At 37.8% G+C, this 24,799-nt stretch overlaps 1 protein-coding gene and 1 pseudogene across 3 annotated transcripts in view; both read left to right on the top strand.

Moving 5' to 3' along the window:
- TAB3 (TGF-beta activated kinase 1 (MAP3K7) binding protein 3) overlaps positions 1 to 11,001 on the top strand; it is a 100,645-nt gene extending 89,644 nt beyond the window's left edge. For all 3 annotated transcript variants that reach the window (XM_061178950.1, XM_061178951.1, XM_061178949.1), the window contains 2 exons: positions 6,548 to 6,649; positions 9,472 to 11,001. In XM_061178950.1, the coding sequence (XP_061034933.1) occupies positions 6,548 to 6,649; positions 9,472 to 9,620 (251 nt within the window). In that variant the 3' untranslated portion in view covers positions 9,621 to 11,001. The remainder of the gene's footprint in view (positions 1 to 6,547; positions 6,650 to 9,471) is intronic.
- Positions 11,002 to 16,325: 5,324 nt separating this feature from the next.
- On the top strand, positions 16,326 to 18,500 carry LOC133082621 (myoneurin-like; annotated as a pseudogene).
- Positions 18,501 to 24,799: the final 6,299 nt, after the last annotated feature.

The following is a 24,799-nucleotide window of genomic DNA, read 5'->3' as shown; positions in this document are numbered from 1 at the left end:
CTGTGGCTAGGACTTCCAAAACTATGTTGAATAAAAGTGGCGAGAGTGGACATCCTTGTCTTGTTCCTGATCTTAGAGGAAATGCTTTCAGTTTTTCACCACTGAGAATGATGTTTGCTGTGGGTTTGCCATATATGGCCTTTGTTATGTTGAGGCAGGTTTCCTCTATGCCCACTTTCTGGAGAGTTTTTATCATACATGGGTGTTGAATTTTGTCAAAAGCTTTTTTTGCATCTATTGTGATGATCATATGGTTTTTATTCTTCAGTATGTTAATGTTATGTATCACACTGATTGATTTGTAGATATTGAAGAATCCTTGCATCCCTAGGATAAATCCCAGTTGATCATGGTGTATGATCCTTTTAATGTGTTGTTGGGGTTCTGTTTGCTAGTATTTTGTTGAGGACTTTTGCATCTATATTCATCAGTGATATTGGTGTGTAATTTTCTTTTTTTGTAGTATCTTTCTCTGGTTTTGGTATCAGGGTGATGGTGGCCTCATAGAATGAGTTTGGGAGTGTTCCTTCCTCAGCAATTTTTTGGAACAGTTTGAGAAGGATGGGTGTTAGCTCTTCTCTAAATGTTTGATAGAATTTGCCTGTGATGTCATGTGCTCCTGGACTGTTTGCTGGGAGTTTTAAAATCACAGTTTCAATTTCAGTGTTTGTGATTGGTCTGTTCATATTTTCTAATTCTTCCTGGTTCAGTCTTAGGAGATTGTACCTTTCTAAGAATTTGTCCATTTCTTCTAGGATGTCCATATTTTTGGCATAGACTTGCTTGTAGTAGTCTCTTATGATCCTTTGTATTTCTGTGGTGTCCATTGTAACTTCTCCTTTTTCATTTCTAGTTTTATTGACTTGAGCCCTCTCCCTCTTTATCTTGATGAGTCTGGCTAAAGGTTTATCAATTTTGCTTATCTTTTCCAAGAACCAGCTTTCAGTTTCATTGATCTTTTCTATTTTTTTCTTTGTCTCTATTTCATTTATTTCTGCTCTGATCTTTATTATTTCTTTCTCTACTAATTTTAGGTTTTGTTTGTTCTCTTCCAAGTTAATTTAGGTGTAAGGTTAGGTTGTTTATTTGAGATTTTTCTTGTTTCCTGAGGTAAGATTGTATTGCTATAAACTTCCCTCTTAGAACTGCTTTTGCTGCGTCCATATGTTTTAGATCGTCGTGCTTTTTTTTTCATTTGTCCCTAGGCATTTTGTGATTTCTTCAGTGATCCACTGGTGGTTTAGTACTATGTTGTTTAGCCTCCACGTGTTTGTGTTTTTTTCTTGTAGTTGATTTCTAATCTCATAGTGTTGTGGTTGGAAAAGATGCTGATATCATTTCAATGTTCTTAAATTTACTGAGGCTCACTTTGTGCCCAGCATGTGATCAATCCTGGAGAATGTTCCATGCGCACTTGAGAAGAATGTGTATTCTGCTGCTTTTGGATGGAATGCTCTATAAATATCAATTAAGTGCATCTGGTCTAATATGTCATTTTAAGGCCTGTGTTTTCTTATTGATTTTCTGTGTGGATCTGTCCATTGATGTAGGTGGGGTGTTGAAGTCTGCCACTATCATTGTGTTACTGTTAATTTCTCCTTTGAAGGCTGTTAGCATTTGCCTTATTGAGGTGCTCCTGTGTTGGGTGCATAGATATTTACAATTGTTAGATTTTCTTCTGGGATTGATCCCTTGATCATTATGTAGTGTCTTTCTTTGTCTCTTGTAACAGTCTTTATTGTAAAGGCTATTTTGTCTGATATGAGAATTGCTACTCCAGCTCTTTTGATTTCCATTTGCATGGAATACCTTTTCCCATCCTGTCACTTTCAGTCTGTTTGTGTTCCTAGATCTGAATTGGGTCTCTTATAGACAGCATATACATGGGACTTGTTTTTGTATCCATTCAATGTCTCCTTGTTGGAGCATTCAGTCCTTTTACGTTTAAGGTAATTATAGATATGTATGTGCTTATTGCCATTTTACTAATTGTTTTGGATTTTTTTGTACGTCTTTTTTCTTCCTCTTTTGTTCTCTTGTGATTTGATGACTATCTTTATAGTGTTGTGTTTGGATTGCTTTTTCTCTTTTGTGTATCTGTTGTAGATTTTTGGTTTCCGATCCCCATGAGTTTTGTTTTTTAATTTTTATTGGAGTATGGTTGATTACAATGTTGTGTTAGTTTCAGGTGTATAGCGAAGTGAATCAGTTATACATACATGTATCCACTCGTTTTTAGATTCTTTGCCACTTTCCCATATAGGCCATTACAGAATATTGAGTAGAGTTCCCTGTGCTATATAGTAGGTCCTTATTAGTTATCTATTTTATATACAGTAGTGTGTCTATGTCAGTCTCCCAATTTATCCCTCCCCCCCTTACCCCTGGTAACCATAAGTTTGTTTTCTACATCTATCTATAACTCTATTTCTATTTTGTAGATACGTGAACTTGTACCCTTTTTTGAGAATCCACATATAAGTGATATTTGTCTTTCTCAGACTTACTTTGCTTAGTATGATCATCTCTGGGTCCATCCATGTTGCTGCAAATGGCATTATTTCATTCTTTTTAATGGCTGAGCAATAGTCCATTGTATATATGTACCACATCTTCTTTATCCATTCGTCTGTTGATGGGCATTTAGGTTGCTTCCATGACCTGGCTATTGTAAATAGTGCTGCAATGGACATTGGGGTACATGTATCTTTTTGAAGTATGGTTTTCTCCAGATATATGCCCAGGAGTGGGATTGCTGGATCATAGGGTAGCTCTATTTTTAGTTTTTGGAGAAATCTTACTGTTTTCCACAGTGGCTATACCAATTTACATTCCCTCATTCCTTTGGGAGAACCTCTGCCATATAATTATTTTTCAGTTTGTGGGTCTCCCACCTGGTGGGTATGGGATTTGATTATATGGTGAAAGTGCCCCTCCTACCATCTCTTTGTGGCTTCTTCTTTGCCTTTGGATGTAGAATATCTTTTTCGGTAGGTTCCAGTGTTTGTTTTTTGTTGATTGTTGTTCAGCAGTTTGTTGTGATTTTGGTGTCTTGGTGAGAGCAGGTGAGCTCAAGTCCTTCTACTCTGCTATGTTGTCTCCCTTCCCCCAGAATAAGTTGAAACTGTATATAATATAGTTAACATTATAAATTTACTCAGCATTATAAAAACTATAGTCCTAAAAGATAATTCTTACAGTGTAATGGGAATTTTAAAGGTCTTATTTTAGAATGGGAAGTTTGATCTGCAGTAGATCTACGATTATTTAATTGACAGGCCACAAAAGAATCCTTGTGTACTCAACAGGCAGGCATAACAATTAGATTGGGACTAGGTGTTTTCTCATCAAGGACAAAGTAAATCCTACATCACCAAGATTTGGAGGAATCACTTTTGCATAGTTAGTTAGTTATTAAATCATTTCTGTGTAGTATTAAAGATATCAAATCTTTTCTTTTGAGTTTAATCTTTTTCTTCTCCATTCTTATAATTCTCAAGACTGAGGTGAAGTATGCATTTCATATCTTAATCCTCTTTGGTTTAAAGAACTCAAGGTAGGTTGATCATGAGGACATACAATATTGGAGAAGGCCTTACTTAAAAAAAAGTTACCTAAGGGTGTAACATTTTAAAATCATCACATCAAACTGATTAATCAGAGAATTTAAAATTCTACACAAATAATGTTACCTAACCTAAGTTTGGTTGAACAGCTTTGTGTTCAACACTCAGTACAGAGTGTTTTAAGTATTTCATTTATAGGTGGCAATGCAGTACGTGTTCTTTTTATTGTTTAATACTGTTGGGTTGGCCAAACAGTTCGTTCAGGCTTTTCTATAAGATGTTACAGAAAAACCTGAACGAACTGTTCGGCCAAGCCAATACTATGGATGTTTTGACTGCTCTGCATTTAAAATAGCCTACTGCTGTCTAAAAATGGTGCAAAGAAGAATCTTAGTGGATGACTACCAAGTACCAGATTTGTATCTACTAAGGAGGCATTACCTAGTGGTAATCCAGTTAATTGATTCAAGGGCTGTGGGAGGAATCACCCTGTTTAAGGGATATGTCCACTGTGAGCCACCTTATTAGCATAAACTCTATGGTCTGAAGGGCCCACCATAATTAACAAGGACACTCCTGTCTCTTGAGAAATTGCAAGATTTTAGAGGTTATCTTCCAGGAGCTGGGGACAAAGCTAGAGCTTTCTTTGAGCAAGGCCAAATTCTTTTCTTTACAACAGTTAAAGTAGTGCTTAGAAGGAAATTTATAGCCTTAAATGCTCATATAAGACAAGGAGATCTAATGTCAGTGACATAAAATTCTACCCTAAGAATATAGAAAAGAACAAGGTAAGTGAAAGAAAGAAAATATAAGAAACATCAATGAATGAGACAGACAGAAAATACAAATAACAGAGAAAGGCATCAAAGCCAAAACTTTGATCTTTGAAGGATAAACAAAAAAATCAGTAAACTCTCAGGTTGACTGATCTAGAAGAAGAATAACAGATTACCAAAATCAGCAATGAAAGATGATTCTCTCTCTGTTAAAATAAGGGAATGCATGAACATCTTTATGCCAATAAACTCAACACCATAGATGAAATGGACACATTCCTTGAAAAACGTATCCTACCACTACTGAGAACAAGATGAAGAAAAGGGAAATATAACTAGTTATATATGTAATTAAAGAAATTGAATCCATTATCAAAAGTTTTCCCAGAAAGAAAACTTTAGACCCAGATGGTTGCACCAGTGGGTGAATTCTATCAAATATTTAAGGAAGAGATAATGCCAATCATACAAACTCTGAGAAAATAGAGGAGGAAGGAAAGCTTCCGATTTTCTTTATGTAGCCAGCAGGACCCTGATTCTAAAACCTGATAGACATTACCTACCTCCCTGAAAGAAAACAAAGTTACAGATCAATAACCCTCATAACAAAGTATTCACTATATAAAAAAAAGATAGATAATACATCATGACCAAATTGGGTTTAGCCTCAGGAATGCAATATGAAGAAAGTAAAGGAGAAAAAGCATATGATCATTTCATTAGATAACTGAAAAACATCTGATAAAATTCAGATGACATGATTATTTGCAAAGAAAATCTAAGGATACCAAAAAACAACTGTTAGCACTAATAAGTGAATTTAACAAGGTTTTGGGATATACAGTCAGGAGCCAAAAACCATATTAGCCAACAATTGGAAAGTGGAAATAAAAGGATAATTACAATACCATCCAAAAAATGACACTTACTAATAAATTTAACCAGATATGTACATTGAATATTATAAAACACTGCCAAAGAAGACCTAAATAGTAATAAACCATGTCTGTTATTAAATCAATTTTATTAAGGTACCTATTCTTTTCATATTGATGCAATACCAGATTTAACTGTTTTTTTCTTTTTTTGGTAGAAATTAATAAGCTGATTCTGAAATTCATATGGAAATGCAGAAGACCTAGAATATCCAAGTGGAATATAGATGTTTATCTGAATAATAAGTGTGATAATTAGAGAGAAAGAAGGAAAGACAGAAAGGGAGACTGAGAAATCTTTTTGGACTAGACTTTGTAGTTAAGCAATGCAAGTGTGTGTGTAATAAGCTCCCTCAGCTGATTCAGAAAGTCGTCGTCGTCCCGCCCCCCCCCCCCACCTTGACATTGGTAACTCATAGTGGCGAGAGCACTGACCTTGGTGTGGTACAACTTGAGCACTGGTCCTGGTTGTCTTGGCCACCTGACCTTGTTCAGATCCAGAGAGGTGCTTCTGTACAGGGTTGTTTTAAGAGTCAGTGAGGAGGAGGTATGTGATGCTATAAAAGTGGTTAACAGATCTAAGAAGTAGAACTTTACCTTATTCTATTCTCTGGAGCCTAAGATGTTCACTCTGCTTTTGTTTTACTCTGATAACAGTGTTTAAAATGCCTAAGCCCGATGCTTAGGATTGTGGAGCACTGATTTCCAAAGGTAGGTTGTACTAGAGGACTGCTTATGGGCTCAGAACTGATTACAAAATATAAGATCTTTCTTTGGTTCTTAAGGGTAAATCATATGAAGTCTGCCATTTTTTTGTTTTTACTTAATACAAAACACTACTTACTAACTACCTATAAATTAATAGAAACAGTATTCTAGCAAGAAATTGGTGTGCCTGCAGTCCATGTTGTGAAGTGTCTACTGGGCTTTTGCACACACAGGTAACTGGAATTTATGAAAAGATTGGGGAGTATGTATTATCAGTATAGTATATAGTATTACTTTGAGTTGGTTCTGATTTTTCAAAGTCATTTATTCCAAGTAATTAGAGAGGATGGAAAAAGTGGATACAACCTTATCCACTGCTCTGGATAGGTTGTAAAAGCAGTATTAAATATGGCACTTGCCTTCATGGGAGAACGAAAGGTAGCATGAGGTAATAGAGTAAATACTCAACTGTGTGTGTTCTGTGAAAGGTCCTCGTGAGCCTGTCCGCTCTTCTAATGAACAGCTTGATCCCTTCTTCCTGGCTCTGCTTCTTCTCATGCAGACTCATCAGACACCTGCACAGTTGAGAGGAAAGCCCGAAGAATTAGCGTGACCTCCAAAGTACAGGAGGACATCCATGACACCCAGGCAGCAGCTGCAGATGGTTTGTACTTGTGTGTCTGAAGTTTGTGCAAAATGTCCAAACACATGTGTTAACCCATGTAGAGTTCTCATAAGTAAAGGCCAACCTTTTTTTTCCCTTAAGAAATTACTCTCTACTGAGTTTCTAAGGCTGTGCTGTCCAACAGAAGTACAGTTGAAGCCACGTACATAATTTAAAATTTTCTATTAGCCAAAGTAAAAGAGAAAAGTGAAATAACATTTCACTATGAAATCAATATAAAATTAGTGAGGTATTTTATTTTACATTCTTTATTTCATACTAAATCTTCCAAATATGGTGTATATTTTACACTTAGAGCACATTTCAATTCAGAGTGGCTGCATTTCTAGTGGCCACCATATGGGACAGATTCCTCTAACAGTATCTAGAAAACAAGGCCAAGTAAATAAATAAAAAACAACTTGAACTTGAAAGTTCTGGACTTTACAATATGTTATCAAAAGCAGATTAATATTATAAGAAAACTTTGTACTCTTAACAGAGAGATAACCAAGTTCAGGTTTTGCACCACTTTCCCTTTAACATTAAAGTTTATGTACTCAATTAAATTTTTTCTTTTTTTTTTTAATATCTTTATTGGAGCATAACTGCTTTACAATGGTGTGTTAGTTTCTGCTTTATAACAAAGCAAATCAGCTATACATATACATATATCCCCCTATCTCCTCCCTCTTGCGTCTCCCTCCCACACTCAATTAAATTTAATCTTAGTCCTGACCACCCATAGAATTCCTTTCTAAAGATTCTTTTTTCTCACAAACCTTCTACAACTTTCTATATTCGTATTAATTTCTCCCTTATTTTCTTTCCCATAACCAGCTTTATGACAAAATTACTTTCTAGTCCCTTAACAGAACACATTTTCATTCTTTATGCACCTTCTTTTTCCTTGCATACAAGGATGTTTTTCCTTACTAGTTTTTAGTACTTACATATTTTAATTAGAATTCTTAACCTTAAAGCCTTAGTTTCTAGCAAAAGCTAAGAAGTAATTAATTATGAACTGTTTGCCAATCAGGAAATGCTGGTATGACAAACTATGAACATATCCTAATCTCTTTCTTTAATAACCTAATTAATTTCTTTCTTTAGTGGGTCCCAAGACATGTCCAGTGAACTCAAACAGACTTGTTTAGCAGCTAATGTTCTAGTATCTTATTTGGAAATGATCTGAATATTCAGTGAATTCCCATTGCTTAATTTAGCAGTTTCAAGTTACCAAAAATCTGGAGAAACTGTTCTGTGTAGGCAGTCCTAAAACATTATTCCTAAAGAGTTCACCTAAAAACTCTCATCTCATTTACCTTTAAAGAAGTTTCATCATATCAACTTATTTTCTTGCTGACAAATTTTGTAACAGGAATAGTAACATCTTGCTTGACTTCTAGTCAACCTAGGTACAATAAAAGTTCATGTTGATGACTGTATGGTCTGTATTCATTAAACCAACAAACTTAAACTTGTTTTCATTCATTAAAATTAATCCTAGATCATGGTCCTGAAATTCATTTGGTTTGTTTTCTTTTATATTTCTGAGTATTTATCTAAGCGCTTAATTTCATTGAAGCCAATTAAATAGAGCTCTTTTATAGATTGTAGGTATGTGGTGTTACCAAAATCAGTACATATATACATACATCCAAACACGCAAACAGACACAGAGACCCAGTACTTCCCATGCCAAAATTTCAGCCATGAACCAGGTACGATAATATGAAACCCACCACTTACAAAAGAGTTTGGATTCAAATTGGGTTTCTGGCAGATTGAACAAATCAAGGTCACCTATTTAGATGGTTAAACCTTCTTTACTAATATTTATAGAGAAGACACTTAAGATTTGTATTTGTCCTTGACAAGCCAAATTCCAAGTTACCTAGCCCCCCTTTATTTTTTCTTATTGATAAGAGTTAGTTACCTTCGAAATTTGCATTTTAAAAATGGCCTAGATAAGCATTCCTGGAGTAGACCAGCTAGAACTTTGGCATCTCAAAGGCATAGGAGGAGAAATGCAAGCTTCTCCTAGGTGGACTTTGTTCCTTAAGGCCAGATCCACCCCGCCCGCCCCCGCCACTACTACAAGCCTCTTTTAAGATAAATAGGGGAGGGATTTGGGAATGGTAAAGGATTGTGGGCTTTGGATTGTTCCTGGAGCTACACCTCTGGTCCTGGAAAAACCTGATTTGTAAAACAGGGACAGCTGTTTTTAATTTCTCAAAGAATGGCGTGGCCACCCTAATGATATCAAAGGATCGACATGCCCATCCACCCTATGATAGAATGTTTTTTATGAACTGTCACACCACTTATAAGTCATTATGATTAAAAACATGCATATTGTGGAGCTGAAAGTCTCATGGAAGAAGGCACACATTTAATCAATGTTTGATATAGTATGGCTAGTACTACGGGGGGTGGGAGTCATGGGCAGGCTGAACTTGTGAGGGAAGACTTAGGAGGTAGAACTAATTTAACATGCTATATAACATTTCTCATTTTTTTCACTTGGCTGGAATAACTATCCACTATCTAGAGAGAACGACCTTGGAAGGTAGTCTGTGCTGGACTTCTGTCTACTTGTAGGAAAAAAGTAAATTGTTGAGAACAAAGTAGAAAATATATCATAAACTTACTATTTAGTTCTGCATTTCTAGTAGCTATGTATATTACTTGGCTTTCTCATTTCACAATACCACTTTCCTTGCTTTTGGGGGGTAATTTTTAATTTCCGTTTGGATTATACTTAGAAAAAAATTCACTGTATTTTCTGTTTTTTCTCTTTTATTCCTAACTGCTCTCAGAGCAGCCAAGTAGCTCCAAACAGAGTCCTCGGACACAACCCCGAGATGAAGACTATGAAGGGGCTCCATGGAATTGTGATAGCTGCACCTTTCTGAACCACCCCGCACTAAATCGCTGTGAGCAGTGTGAGATGCCACGGTACACTTGAATTCCCAAGAGTCTGCACTAGGTTGAGAGTGAAACTTTGAGCACCCATTAGAAACAAAGGAGACCTGGGGAATCTGTACATCTGCCCAGCCTTTTCATTTCAGATAACATGGTGGGGGGGGGGTGACAAGGCAGCCGCTTGTGCTCAATAAAGGAAAAATGGGGAGGGTTTTTTCCCCCTTTCTTAACTCACTGCAGAGTTAGAGATAGAAAGGGATACTTGAAATGGGGAAAGGATTCACTCCTGAAAGAATGTACACAGAGAAGTCAAGAGCTCTTCTGTGCAACCCCAATTGTTAAAGTTACTGCTGTTAAAGTTACTTATAAAATAAGTTACCCTTATTTTATAAACTAGAACTTTGATTCATGATGTGACATGTTACAGTTTATGCAGACAAACTGTGAATTGCCAGAGCAGACTTACCTGGTCACAGCTCTCTGGAAAACCCAGGCTCCCCAGGCTTCTTCCTGTTGCTTCCGACAGAAGAGAAGGACAGGGAAAAGCAACCAGAGGATGTTTTTCTGGGAGGGGCAAAATAACAAGGGTATTTGTAATTGCTGCTTTTTTCAGGGGTAATTTCAAACACACAAACAAAATGTTTTAAAATGTGATTTGTAGCAGTCAGGAATTAGGCATATCGTGCCCTTTGTTCGAAAGTACAATCAGAGGTAATAAGATCCCTTTTGCTTGTACAGTGATTCATCAAGCTATACCAACACTGGTAACTAAGACCTAATTACGCCGCATAATAGATATATTTTTTAAGTTACTGCATGCTTTTATTAGGCCACTGGTTTTTAAAATAACGAACAAGTCCTTACAAATTATGATTTTATGAATGACCTTCTGGTAAAACTGCGCTTTGCCAATAGCACAGTGAATGTATGCTGAATGTAAATCCATTCCAAAATCCACTTGGAATCTTGAGCTCAGCTGTGGTTCTATAAGAAATGTTTGCAGTCCCTAGAGCCTTTTTCCCCCTCCTTCCAATTTGCGATGAGTCCATGATGTTTACAGCACAGATGATACTTTGTGCCATAACCCTAACTTAGCTGAAAAAAATTAATATTAGTTGTTCAATAAAGATATATTTGCACATATGTTAACAAAATAGTGTGAGGAAAATTATAGTTGGCCAATATCATAAAGTTGCACACTGCATTATTTGGGGAGGAAGAGAAGGCTAGTCAAGAAATACGACTGAGAGAAAGGTGAATACAACGGACTTTGAAACTAAGAACTTTTAAAATGTAACAATACTGTATTCAGAGATGATATTGAGTTTGTTCAGACAGTTCAGGTGATACTAAAGCACTCCTTATTTATGAAACTAGAACTTTAGGGTGTAAATAACTGAAGACATATAAAATCGCTTACTAAAGTGCACCACTAGAAAATTATTAATAGGACACTGAATTAAGGTCTTTACCATCGTTGACTTTTCTTCCAAGCTCAGAATTGGATTTTGGAATCTTCCCCCTATTTGGGTAAATATAAACAGCAATAAAATTGGTAGGTTTCCTAATCCTAAAGGATTTTACCTCAGGTTATAACCTGAGGAGTATATACTCTCCCATACCAGCTGTCCCCCTTCTCTCTCTTCTCTCCTCTCTCTCTCCTCTCTCCTTTCTCTACTCTCTCTCCCTCTCTCTATCACACACACACACACACACACAAGCTTCAAGCTGTCATTGTATGCTAATTTAGCAGTAATCTCTGGCAGACCTGGAAAAACAAGCTGCACTTAATAGCGTAATGAAACCAAAGGCATAATAACTTATCATAGCTTATCATCAAAATCATAATTTCACACTGTACCTGCAGCTTTGAAAACATTTTTTCATATGTGGAAAATGTCCTGAAGAATATCTACTTGTTTCACGAAGTCAGCGTGGCTATGTAATTACACTGATAAAACATCTCTCATATAACAACTGTGGCAAAACTGTGAAAATAAAGGTGAGAAAGCAGATGGGCTTAAAAGCATTGACCCGAAAACAGCATTCATTCTTTAAAGGCTTTCGTAGTAGCACTGGTGTCTGCCAGTCTCCAATAAGTCTATCAGTCCTCCTGTTCTGTAATATGCCGATGCTTTTGCCTTTGTATGGTTTCGTATCTCTTTAGTGATGGTCAACCCCACTTGGTATTAAGTAACAATTTAGGGGAAAAATACATATATTGCTTGATGTTCTAGCTAAAGGTTTACCCAGTATTCTTAGTGATATGCTGAAGTGGCAGCAATTAACTTGGCAGTTGTCAGTTGAGAATGAAAGTAGCATGTATGAAAACAGTTTGATGCTTTATTAAAACCATGTAGATGACTTTAAAACTATTGCATGAACATACATCCAGATACTGAACTGCTATCACACAGTAGATGCATGGTTCCAGCCCTTTGGTGATAGATCTAGTAAATCATTGTTTTCACCTGCCAGGAAAAGTGAGCAATCAGTCTATTTGATAGGTGTAGAGGGTGGGGTCTGAGACATCAGAGATTGATTTTTAAGGAAGTTTTGTATATGTTCATTTCTGGTTGTGCTCAAGTTTCATACGCCAACATAGGCTGTATTCAGTTTTCAAAATAAGCAAAATTATTTGACACTGATAAATTTGATATATTTAACTGTGTCCCATATATAGACTACTTCTTGCCTATGACAAGTTTGAACAAGAATTCAGTCAACTTTCAAGATGCCTTTTCAAAAGGATCTGGCTGCTGAGGTGCCTATGCTTTTAGGATCAGTTGGTGCACTTCTTGTTTCTAGTAAAAAAAAAAAAAAAAAGGTTTTTTTCTTAAAATACAACCAGTTTGATGTATCTGGGAACACACAGAGCTGACTGTACATTTTACATTATTTCACTGTTTTGTAAACTGGGTTTTTAGAAAGCACCTTTGTCATTTTGTTAAAGTACATTGCCCCTTACATTTTGAAGTAGTTCTTAAAAGTTTGAAGTGGTAAAAGAGGAGTCAGAAACTTTCTAAGCATTGTAAAATGTTTCAAATAATGACCTTGTTTGAGAGAGTACAGAGGCACGGCAATTTAAATAAACAAAAGAAATGCGTTGTAGAAAAGGTAGTTTTAGAGCAGATTAATGATGGTGGGGAAAGTGTTGCTAATTTGTTTATTTCCCTGAAGAAATGGGAGTGTGATGAGCAGTTTAATAACTTTTAAGGAGCTGGTCTCAATTTCAGTACTTATTATAAGAGATCAATGTTTCCTTCAGTTTTGACATTGCTTTGTCCCAGTTATCTAGGGGGTTCATATTCCAACTTTCTGTGGCAACTCGATTTTATATAGTATTTTAAAAGGTAATTGTAATGTTTTTGACAGTATAAACAAAAAGCAAGAATATAAGGCATAGAAAAATTGTCCTTTGAAAATATCAGTGATGTACCCTGGAATGTGAAGATGTCCCCTTATAGTTTAAATTGATTTATTTTAATATTGTAATCATTGTCCAGACTTTGAACGAGTCGTTACAGTGTGTGTCTGTATATCCGTAGAGAAAAATGACAATTGAAATGTTACTTTAAAATCAAAATAAATTTGGCACTGTCTGTTGCACCACTACTGTATCTTTCTGAAAGAATTATTAACAGTATTTTCTTATTGTAAAAGGTAATTCTGATGATGATTTCATTCACCAGATGTGCGTATTTTTTTTCTGTTATTTGCATCCCCAAATATTATTTAATACAAGTAGATTCTGCATGGCTTGAGCATTCAGAGATTAATAGAATGACGACTCAATTTTAATTTCTAAAGCCATGAAAAGTGGCTTTGACACTGAACAATTCTGAATTCTTGTTTATAATGACACCCAGTTGTCCATGTTTCCCCACTGTAAAAGATTTGCTCAATTTCTTCCCTAAAACAGCAAGAACTTATTAAATCTTGTAAATACCATGTCTCTCTTAGATTTCTGTGTGTGCTGTGAATTTAATTATTTTGAGGCGAAATTGTACAAAGGCGTTTTAAAAGGCTATGCATGCATCGTACCTCCAAACAACATATTCGGAAAGTCAAAGATTCCTGAGAAATAAATTAATAAACTAAAAGCAAACACTACATTCTGCATCCCTTCTGTGTAATTAGAAATGATTTACAATATCAAACCGGTCCTAGTTCCAATACTCATATATTTCTGGACTGAAATATGCTGTCTTAGAAACCTAATCTTTTCTGTTCTTCTATTAGAACATGTAGTAATGTTAGATTTGGGTTATTAAGTATTAGTACATTACTCTAACTTAAAAATTGGGTGAGGGCTTCCCTGGTGGCGCAGTGGTTGAGAATCTGCCTGCCAATGCAGGGGACACGGGTTCGAGCCCTGGTCTGGGAAGATCCCACATGCCGCGGAGCAACTAGGCCCGTGAGCTACAATTACTGAGCCTGCGCGTCTGGAGCCTGTGCTCCGCAACAAGAGAGGCCGCGATGAAGAGTGGCCCCCGCTCGCCGCAACTAGAGAAAGCCCTCGCACAGAAACGAAGACCCAACACAGCCAAAAATAAATAAAAATAAATAAATTTAAGAATCCCTTCTACTTGCAAAAAAAAAAAAAAAATTGGGTGAAAGTATAAACAAGCAAATTTTATATAAAAGTGGGATATGTTAAAAATTTACATTTTTCATTCCACTTTAATATATGTCACTTACCAAAGAATGAGTGATTTTCTTATATCTTTATGTCATCTGTAGTTAGGTTTTCAAAGGGAAATAATCACCTTCCTCTTGCTAGGGTCTGTAGTCACCCTTCCCAACTTGTGCACAGAAAATACCGCAGATGAATTATGGTAGATAGTATTTTCAATGATTAGGCATATTTAAAGTCAAAATCACTCCCACTACATTTTTTAAATACAAGAAAATTTGCAAACATACAGAAGTACAGAAGAATCCTATAATCCCCCACTCACTCATTACCCGGCTTCCAAAATTATCCAGATATAAGCAGACTTATTTCATCTATATTCTCATCCACCACCCCCACCCTTATTTTGAAACAAACCCCCAGACATCCTAGCAACTCATCTGTAAATAAACTTTTTTACGTTTATTAAAAAGCACCATCTATCACACCTTACAAGATAATATCAAAGCATCATCTATCACAACTTACAAGATAATATCAAATATCCAGTGTTAAGTTTCCCAACTGGTCTCACAGTTTTTTTATAAGCATGTCTAAATTAGGATCTAAATAGAATACTTGACATTGATTGTTATGTTTCTTACATCTTTAACCTGCATATATACTTTCCCTCCTTCCCTCTCGGAAGTTACAAGGAAACGTCACCTCATCAAGTACTTGGTTACCCTCCACCACATCTTAGTGTAAAGTAACACATAGAAAGAACATCAAAGATAACTTTAAAAATAGTATGTGAAGTATTTTTTTATTGTCTTTTTTCCCTTCTCATCACTTCTCACATCCTGTGTTGTCCCTTTTAAACAATCTGTTTTGAAATAGAAAATTACTTCAAATCTGGTGACCACAATGGTGATTCCTTGAGCTGCTCATTTTGTTAATTAGGCATCTGTGAGAACTGCATCATCTGTCTGTAATCCCACTACCCATATAATGATTTCTCTTCAGGTACTGACCGCGCAGTTGCCCACACGGAAGTGTGCTGGGTGTGGTTTGTCTCCTACCCCAATTCCTCCAAAGACTTCCTGACTTGACTTTGGCCTATTGGCCTTTCTCTAGGACACTATCCAGGTGGTGTTTCGTGACGGAGGTTTCAAAGGTTTTAATAGGGTATATGATATGTGGGTGAGATTCTGGTTCGCCAGTTCCATACTCTTGGAGCTGTCAAATCATCTCACTTGTCCTGCCTTTGGAAAAGTGGTGGGTGTGCTTTTGACCAGCCTCTCATGATGTTCTAGTGGTAAGAAAAAGAGAATGCAGGAAAATCAGGTGATGCAGCCTAGCTTCCTTCGGTTTTGCACTGTGATTCGGGAGCAAAATGCTACTTACTATATATTATATTACTTTGCTTCCTTTTGACTTGTTTATGCATTTATTCTCTTGGGGACTGAGTCTGTTTTGAGGTAGTTCTATTCCCTTGATCAAGAACCACTAACATAGCCATTTCTAAATCCCATCCCCCAATTATGACTTCTTTTAAGTCACTAAAAATAGTCTGCTTTGGGTGTACATGATTCAAAAAAAAGGTCTTTATTTGAAAGGCATTTGGGCTTGGGGGAGGAGAAAATTGGATTAGTGTATTGAAATAGCTTGCATTCCCTCTACACTTTCCTACACTTTCACAACGAATGAAATGGTCACAGCTGGCAGGGGTACTGCTATTTCAAGATTAGAATTTGAGTTTCTCTTCCCAAATTCTACTGAAATAACTAATGAAAACATTTTTAAGGGTTGGAGAACAGGGAAGGGTGCTCTCAGGGGGTAGGAAATGACAGGATGCAGATGGGGGTGTGTGTGTACTGAGGGCAGTAGCAACCAATATCAAGAACCCACAGTTCTAGCTGCCAGTGAAGGTTAACCTATAAATCAAGTCTATTGGGCTCCCCAACGGAGGCCATGAAGACCCCCAGATTCTGAGCAGCAGGCAAATAGAAGGATCTGTGATGGTCAGAAAGCAGGGAGACTGTGGCAACTGCCCTCTGTCTCACTTGCACCACAGTTGACTAAATAAGAAAGGTACTTAATACAACTGGTTTGGCCACATTGATAAGGAGCATGATGCACCCAGTAACTTCAAGCTGCCATACGAGCATGGAGGAAAAACTTCCTTAGCCTAGCTCAAGATTCCAGGGAGCAATTTTCAACCCTGCTGTAAATACCTAAAAGCAGCAGCCACTGCTGTTTGCTTATTGACTGGCTAGAAACAAATGCTTAGCAAAACATTCAACCTCCCTGTCTTTCCTATACTCTGTAATCAAGTACTTTTCTAACTGAGAAGAAGCTACAGAAAAAAGTAGAAAGCTTTATGCTTGCTTTTTCGTTAAGGATTAAAAGATTAAAGCAGCGTGACCCACATAACCTTTTTAAAAATTCCTTAAAAATCAGTGAACATATGGAAACGTTAAGCCTCCTGAAAAAAGGACTTCATTCTACAGAATCAGAGCAGAAGAGCAAACTTTGATTTCTAATTTTAATGCCAAACAAAAATCTACAGCTATGTCATATCTCTCAAAAAGGATTAATCAGATCAGGGATGGTTGCTTTCAAATGAAAATTTTTATGGAATTGTAAACTAAAAATATAGGTAGTGAGATTTCAGAAAACTGAGTCAATAGAGAAACTATTCTAGAATTCAGAGGAAAGGGATAGAGATGAAGAGCTAACACATAAGAAATGTGAATTCTAGATCCAGGAGATGCAATAAGGCATACCACAAGGAACGAACACAGCAGATAAGGAAGAAGTAAGACATAGAAAAAAGAAACATGGGGATGAGAGGGTTTAAGAATATCACCTATCAAGATAAACAATAAACAAAGGTGACATCAGAATTCTCCTAAATTTTGTGTGTAAAACTTGAACACATCTGTCTAATTTTGACATGCAAAACAGACAAAATAGGAAATATAATCGGCAGTTAAATCTCCATATAATAAAATTTTGTATCTCATGTGAACTAAATGTTTTTTCAAATGTCCACCAAACATTAACAAAAAAAAAAGATATCCAGAAAACCTCAATTTTTAGAACAATTATACAGGCCACATTTTTCTAACTGCAAGACATTAAATCTTTAAAAATTACTGAATCAAATCAAGCCACCTTAAAGGGAAAGAAGAAAAACTTCTAAAGCTCTTGATTAAAAACTGGAATTAAAAACAAAGTCAGATTTAGTTCAGGCAAATCCTCAACAGGAGGCTTTAGCAAAGATGTTATCTCAAACTCAAAAGAAAGCTTTCAACTCCCAGAAAACAGGGCAGAATAAAAGAGTTTGATATCTCAGTGACGTTTTAGAGAATGCATCTGTTGAAATATTTCTAGATGCAAATAAATTGTCCACACTTGTAACAGAACAAGTTGCACAAAGAAATAATTCAGAACTTGAGTTGATGAAATACATTTCCAGTACTAGATGTCTTTGTGCAAACTCTTACCAGTGAAACGAAAATGTGAAAAATCACAGTTCAACTATACTCTGAGAGAAAACACACTGTATTTAATATAGCCAGTGTCAAGAATCCTTACGAGCTGGAAAGCTCCAGGAAAGAGCTGGATCAGAGGTCTTCCAAGGGCAAGCTGATGGGTAACATGTATGGAAAAGTGGTTTTACAAGCCAGCAGCTTGAGAAGGCACATGAGTATACATACAAGGGAGTCAAACTCTACCTCTGCCACACGTGTGGAAAGGTGTTCACCCAGTATAACCAGCTGAAAACTCATGTAAGAAAGCCACATAAATGAATTATGTGATAGAGGCTTTTTGCTCAAAAACGCCAGGTACTCATCCGCAGTCGCATTCACTGTGGTGAGAAAAAACCCTTTAAGTATGATGTATGTAACTGACCACTTACAACTTCCACAATTTCAAGATTCACAACATGGACAGATAGTGGAGAGAAGTCATATGTCTAAGATAGGAGTGGACAAAGATTTGCCCGTCCCAGCACGTTGACCTCTCACAGTCACAGGTTTACTGAAGGAAACCCTTACAGGTGTCGTATCCACAAGGAGGCATGTGCTGTCTCTAGTTCTCTTATCTCACACACTGCAAACACGCAGGGGGAAACCATACAAAGGTGGTTGTCTGTGGGAAAACTTCAGCTCAAAAACTTCCGATCTCATCAATAAGAAAGGTCATTTATTATGTAGAAGTACTTACAAAGCTATTAAAAATGTAAAGAATCATAAAATGCAAGTCCAGTCTAGGCAAAACTCTAGATTCCAGTGCTAGATTCCATGTGGAAACGTCCTGTATTGGAAGCTATGGATTTGAGGCTTTCTGAAATGACTTTACCAGATGATAATCAGTGTCCCCCATCAGATGCTTGCTGTGGTTAGCTGGGACTAGAGTTGATTTGCTGGGTACTGGGGGCTGGGGAGAACAGTTAACTGACTGTGAGGAATACAAAGTTGCTTATATGTCTCTGTTAGTAAACAAAAATATCTCTGGTAAAACTTTCCACATCTTCACTGTGCAGTACTCGTTCTGACTTTTCGCTTTTGAAGTCTAGATATACACACAGCTTTTTAAGGAATGAATATGACAGTACTTTTAAATAGAGTGCTATTTTACTTTTTAATATACGTTAAGTTTATTTTCAAGTTGCCTTCATTCCATTTTTATTTTGCATTAACTATTGCCTTTTATTTATTTAAGTAGAATCTATCTTACAGTGTGCATCAGCATATAATCTATTCATGATTCATTTTTGACTTGTGAAATTTTTATTTTTCTGTCCTCAAAATTTAAGCAAAATTCTTAGTAGTATCAGCCCAAGAGTGTTGCCGTTTGTAAGCCCCATAGACCAATATGTAAGCAATAGGGAAAAAAATTGAAATTTTACGTTTCTAGGATATCTGAGCTATCTTTCTTCTTAACATATTCGACTGGAGATAACTTTTCTAATAAAGTATAGAAACTTCTCATAAAAACTAAAGTGTATATAATTTTTTAAACTAATTTATTGAAGTATAATGGATATGTTTGTATAGAACTCAGTATTATGGAGGAAACTCAAGGGCAGTGTTTTGCTTTGAGACTACATTTTCAAAATTAATTTTAAATAGGTATTTGTTGTTTTTATCTTGCCAAAAGAGAATTTCAAAATTCAACTCAACTTGTTTCATTTTTAAATTTATTTATTTATTTATGGCTGCATTGGGTCTTCGTTGTGGTGCGCGGGCTTCTTCATGGCAGTGGCCCCTCTTGTTGCAGAGCTTGGGCTCTAGGGCACGGGCTTCAGTAGCTATGGCACGTGGGCTCAGTAGTTGTGGCTCGCGGGCTCTAGAGCGCAGGCTCAGTAGTTGTGGCGCACGGGCTTAGTTGCTCCGCGGCATGTGGAATCTTCCCGGACCAGGGCTCAAACCCGTGTACCCTGCATTGGCAGGCAGATTCTCAACCACTGCGCCACCAGGGAAGTCCCCGATTCATTTTTAATAGATTAATTTGCTGAAGATAAGGAAAATATACTGAGTTTTTGTTTTTTTTTTTAATTTTATTTATTTATTTATTTATGGCTGTGTTGGGTCTTCGTTTCTGTGCGAGGGCTTTCTCCAGTTGTGGCAAGTGGGGGCCACTCTTCATCGCAGTGCGCGGGCCTCTCACTATCGCGGCCTCTCTTGTTGCGGAGCACAGGCTCCAGACGCGCAGGCTCAGTAATTGTGGCTCCCGGGCCCAGCTGCTCCGCGGCATGTGGGATCTTCCGGGACCAGGGCTCGAACCCGTGTCCCCTGCATTGGCAGGCGGATTCTTAACCACTGCGCCACCAGGGAAGCCCTATACTGAGTTTTGAAATTTTTTGAGAATCCTCTGCTATGCTAAGAATCCTCTGCTATGCACTTTTTAAAAATGAATATTAAAATCTAAAAGAGATTTACTGAATATAAACAATGCATAACTGCAAATCCCTTGTTTTCTGAATTTGGTTTATTATCTTACATGAAGAGTGAGAAATTAACTTCAATTATGACATTTTGAGCTACTAGAAGGCAAATTTATTTTATATTTGAGTGTCTATAAGCTGTATATTTTAATTTTTTTCATGTATTAAAACATAGCATTTGGTTATTATAGTTTCACAGGGTCCTTTTCCTTGCTTAATGGATATTAAAAAATTTAGGATTACCTGATGTTAACTGCTACCCTTTCCCCTTTATTCTTTGCTCTTGCATTGATTTATTTCACTGTCTCATCTTTGGTCATTAAGTAATCAGTTCCACAAACTTAGTTCCTATACTGCTGACAGAACCGCCTGGTGACATTATTTCTTATTTCTGCCCTGCATTACCTGTGGTTTATTTATTTCCTAGTTTTAAACTAGACCTGTAATATAGTTAATGTATTTTCTATTGGTAGTGATTTCTTTCACTGTAATTTTCTCTGTTTAGAGGTCCAGGTCATAAGAATCAGTTAAAGAAAATATAGTAATTACTATAACTACTCAATTCTTGTAGAGATCTTCACTATTTCACAGCACATTCAGCATTTTCACAAGAAAGTACCACCAGCAGGATTGACTTCACTGAAGAAGGAATTTGAAATATTGCCTTTGTATAATACACATTAAACTTAGTATTTAATTATTTATCTAAGAAATCTAACCATACGTATTTATTAACTTAATATGCTGGCTTTAAATAAAATTCATGAATTTATAAAATGCTGAACTAATCTAATCTAGCTTGAATTCAACAGGAATCTATTCGAACAGATACTACAGTAAAAATGTGAAAAATGATAATACCCAGTGTTCGGGGACCTTCTCACACTGCTAGAGATCAATTTGGCAACATTTAATCAAAGTCTAAATGTGGTCCAGTCCTGGAAAATTTTCACAAAGACGTCATTAGACAGGTGTGCAAAGAAGCATGTATCATCCAGTCAAGGTACTGTTTGCCACAGTGAAGAATTAGAAACAAGTTATCACTAATGGGGTTGGTTAAGTAAACTGTGTAAGAACTACGTGATATTATTAATTTTTGTCAAAAGTTATAGTTTAGTTTACATAATATCCAATTGATGGAATTACAGATAATCTTTATTTTCTAAACCTTGACTGAATATTTAGAATTATTCTTATTTTATGATGGCCATGTAATAATTTTATAATCACAAGTATCAAAAAGTCTAAGGAAAGGAAATTGGCCAAGATGGTGGAGTAGGAAGACCGTGAGCTCATTTCTTCTCACAGGCACACCAAAATTATAACTATTCAGAGAACACCTATCAGTGAAAAAGACCAGAACCTACCAGAAGAGATCTTCTACAACTAAAGACATAAAGAAGAAACCACAAGATGGGTAGGAGGGGTGGAGTCACTGAATAGTCAAGACCCAAACCCCCAGGTGGCTGACCCACAAATGCGAGGAAAATTACAATTGCAGACGTTTCCCCCAAGGAGCAAGGGGTCAAAGCCCCACATCAGGCTCCCCAGCCCGAGGGTGCTGCACCAGGAAGATTAAACCCTAGAACACTTGGCTTTGAATGCCAGCAGGGCTTACTTTCAGGAGTCCCAGAGGGCTGTAGGAAATGGAGACCCCACTCTTAAAGGACCAAAAACACATACACTCTGGGACCTAGGGCAGAAACAGTCATTTGAAAGGAGCCTGGGTCAGACCCACCCGCTGATCTTGGTGAGTCTCCCAGAGAGGCAGGAGGCAACATTCCTGGGGACATAGACACTGGTGGCAGCCATTCTGGTAGCTTGTTCTACCATGTGGACACTGGTGCCGGCAAGGGCTATTTTGGAATCCTCCATCTAGCTTACGAGCCTCAGGACCCAGCCCTGCCCTCACCTATCCGCCTGTAGGCAACAGCACTGGGGAACCTCAGGCCAGTCAACTAGCCAGGTGGCCACACAGCCCCACCCACTGGCAGAGAGGTTGCCCTAAGACCCCTTGAGCCCACAGCCGCCCCTGGACACAGCCCTTTCCACCAGAGGGCCCAGGACCCAGCCCCACACACCAGTGCACAGGCACTAGATCCAGGACCCCCAGAGCCCTGCAGCCAGAGACCCTGGGACCCAGCCCCACCCACCAGTGAGCAGGCATCAACCTTATAATTGCCAGTCCTGCACACCAGGGAGCCTGCTCTAGCCTAGGGACCAGCCTCACCCAACAGCGGGCAGACACCAGCCCCAATAAAACTGCACACCAGGCCCACCACCAGCAGGCCAGCACTAGCCCTGGGACCAGCTGGACCCCAGCCCAGCCCAGCCCACCAGCAGGTGAACACAAACTTTGGGACACCCTGGACCCCACAGCCAGCTGGGTCAGGAACTGGCCCCAATCACGAGTGGTTTGACACCAGATCTGGGACCCCTGAACGCTGCAGCCAGACCCTAGGACCTGGCTGTGCCTGCCAGTAGGCCAGCACTAGGCTCAGTGCTCCCACCCCGCCCCGGGGTTGTGCAGCCAGCCACCTCGTGACCCAGCCCAGGCAAGCAGTGGCCAGCAGCCTCTATACAAGGCAGGGCCAGGCAAACAACCAGACCAGTGGCCAGCCACGCCTACAAGACTACCCATAGCAGTTACCCAACAAAACAGAAGGAGCTGTGCAACCCACAGAGGGGGCACCCCTACAGCATACAGCTCTAGTGAACAGGGAGGAGTACCCTGCTGGGATCAAAAACAAAAACAAAAACCGTATGGTTACCAAAGGGGAAAGGTGGAGGGAGGGATAAATTAGGAATTTGGGATTAACATATACACACTACTATATATAAAACAGATAATCAACAAGGACCTACTGTACAGCACAGGGAACACTACTCAATATTCTGTAATAACCTAAATGGGAAAATAATCTGAAAAACAATAGATACACGTATAACTGAATCACTCTGCTGTACACCTGAAACCAACACAACATTGTAAATCAACTATACTGCAGTACAAAATAAAAATTTTAAATAAAGGAAACAAAAAACTGTGACAAAAGACACAAAAACCTCAAAAAAAAAAAAGACATAAGGATGGCCAAAAGGCACATGAAAAGAGGCTCAACATGACTAATTATTAGTGAAATGCAAATCAAAAGTACAATGAGGTATCACCTCACACCAGTCAGAATGGCCACCATCAAAAAGTCTACAAATAACAAATGCTAGAGCAGGTGTGGAGAAAAAGGAACCCTCCTACACTATTGGTGGGAATGTAAATTTGTACTGCCACTATGGAGAACAGTATGGAGGTCCCTTAAAAAACTAAAAATAGGGCTTCCCTGGTGGCGCAGTGGTTAAGAATCTGCCTGCCAATGCAGGGGACACGGGTTCGAGCCCTGGTCTGGGAAGATCCCACATGCCGCGGAGCAACTAAGCCCATGAGCCACAACTGCTGAGCCTGCACGTCTGGAGCCTGTGCTCCGCAACAAGAGAGGCCGCGATAGTGAGAGGCCCGCGCACCGCGATGAAGAGTGGACCCCCTTGCCGCAACTGGAGAAAGCCCTCGCACAGAAACTAAGACCCAACACAGCCAAAAATAAATATAAATAAATAAATTTAAAATGTTAAAAAAAAAAAACTAAAAATAGAGCTACCATATGACCCAGCAATCCCACTACTGGGTAGATATCTAGAAAAGACAAAAACTCTAATTTAAAAAGATACATGCACCATAATGTTCATAGCAGCTCTATTTACAATACCCAAGAGATGGAAGAAACCTAATTGTCCATCAACGGATGAATGAATAAAGAAGATGTGGTGTGTGTGTGTATACACGCACACACACACACACACACACACTCAAAATGGAATATTACTCAGCCATAAAGAGTGAAATAATGTCATTTGCAGCAACATGGGAAGACCTAGAGATTATAATCCTAAGTGAAGTAGTCAGACAGAGAAAGACAAATATCATATGATATCGCTTATATGTGGAATCTAAAAAATGATACAAATGAAGTGATTTACAAAACAGAAACAGACTCACAGATGTAGAAAAAAATTTATGATACCAAAGGGGATAGATGAGGGAGGGACACGTTGGGAATTTGGGATTAACATATACACACTACTATGTATAAAATAGGTAAACAAGAAGGACATACTGTATAGCACAGGGAACTTTACTGAATATTCTATAATAACCTAAATGGGAAAATAATCTGAGAAAGGATATATGTATATGTATAACTGAATCACTTTGCTGTACACCTGAAACTAACACAACATGGTAAATCAATTGTACTCCAATATAAAATAAAATTTTTTAAAAAGGAAAAAAAAAAACTGTGACAAAGGAGAAAAAAGCTCAAATTAAAAAAAACACAATGAAGACATACAGATGGCCAAAATGCATGTGAAAGATGCTCAACATCGCTAATTATTAGAGAAATGCAAATCACCACTACAATGAAGTATCAACTCACAGTCAGGATGGCCATCATCAAAAAGTCTACAAATAATAAATGCTAGAGCGGATGTGGAGAAAAAGGAACCCTCCTACACTACTGGTGGGAATGTAAATCTGTACAGCCACCATGGAGAACAGTATGGAGGTTCCTTAAAAAACTAAAAGTAGAGGTAC

The sequence above is a fragment of the Eubalaena glacialis genome, chromosome X (genome assembly GCF_028564815.1).
Source record: "Eubalaena glacialis isolate mEubGla1 chromosome X, mEubGla1.1.hap2.+ XY, whole genome shotgun sequence".
Lineage (NCBI taxonomy): Eukaryota > Metazoa > Chordata > Mammalia > Artiodactyla > Balaenidae > Eubalaena > Eubalaena glacialis.
This window is presented reverse-complemented; position numbering and strand designations above follow the sequence as displayed.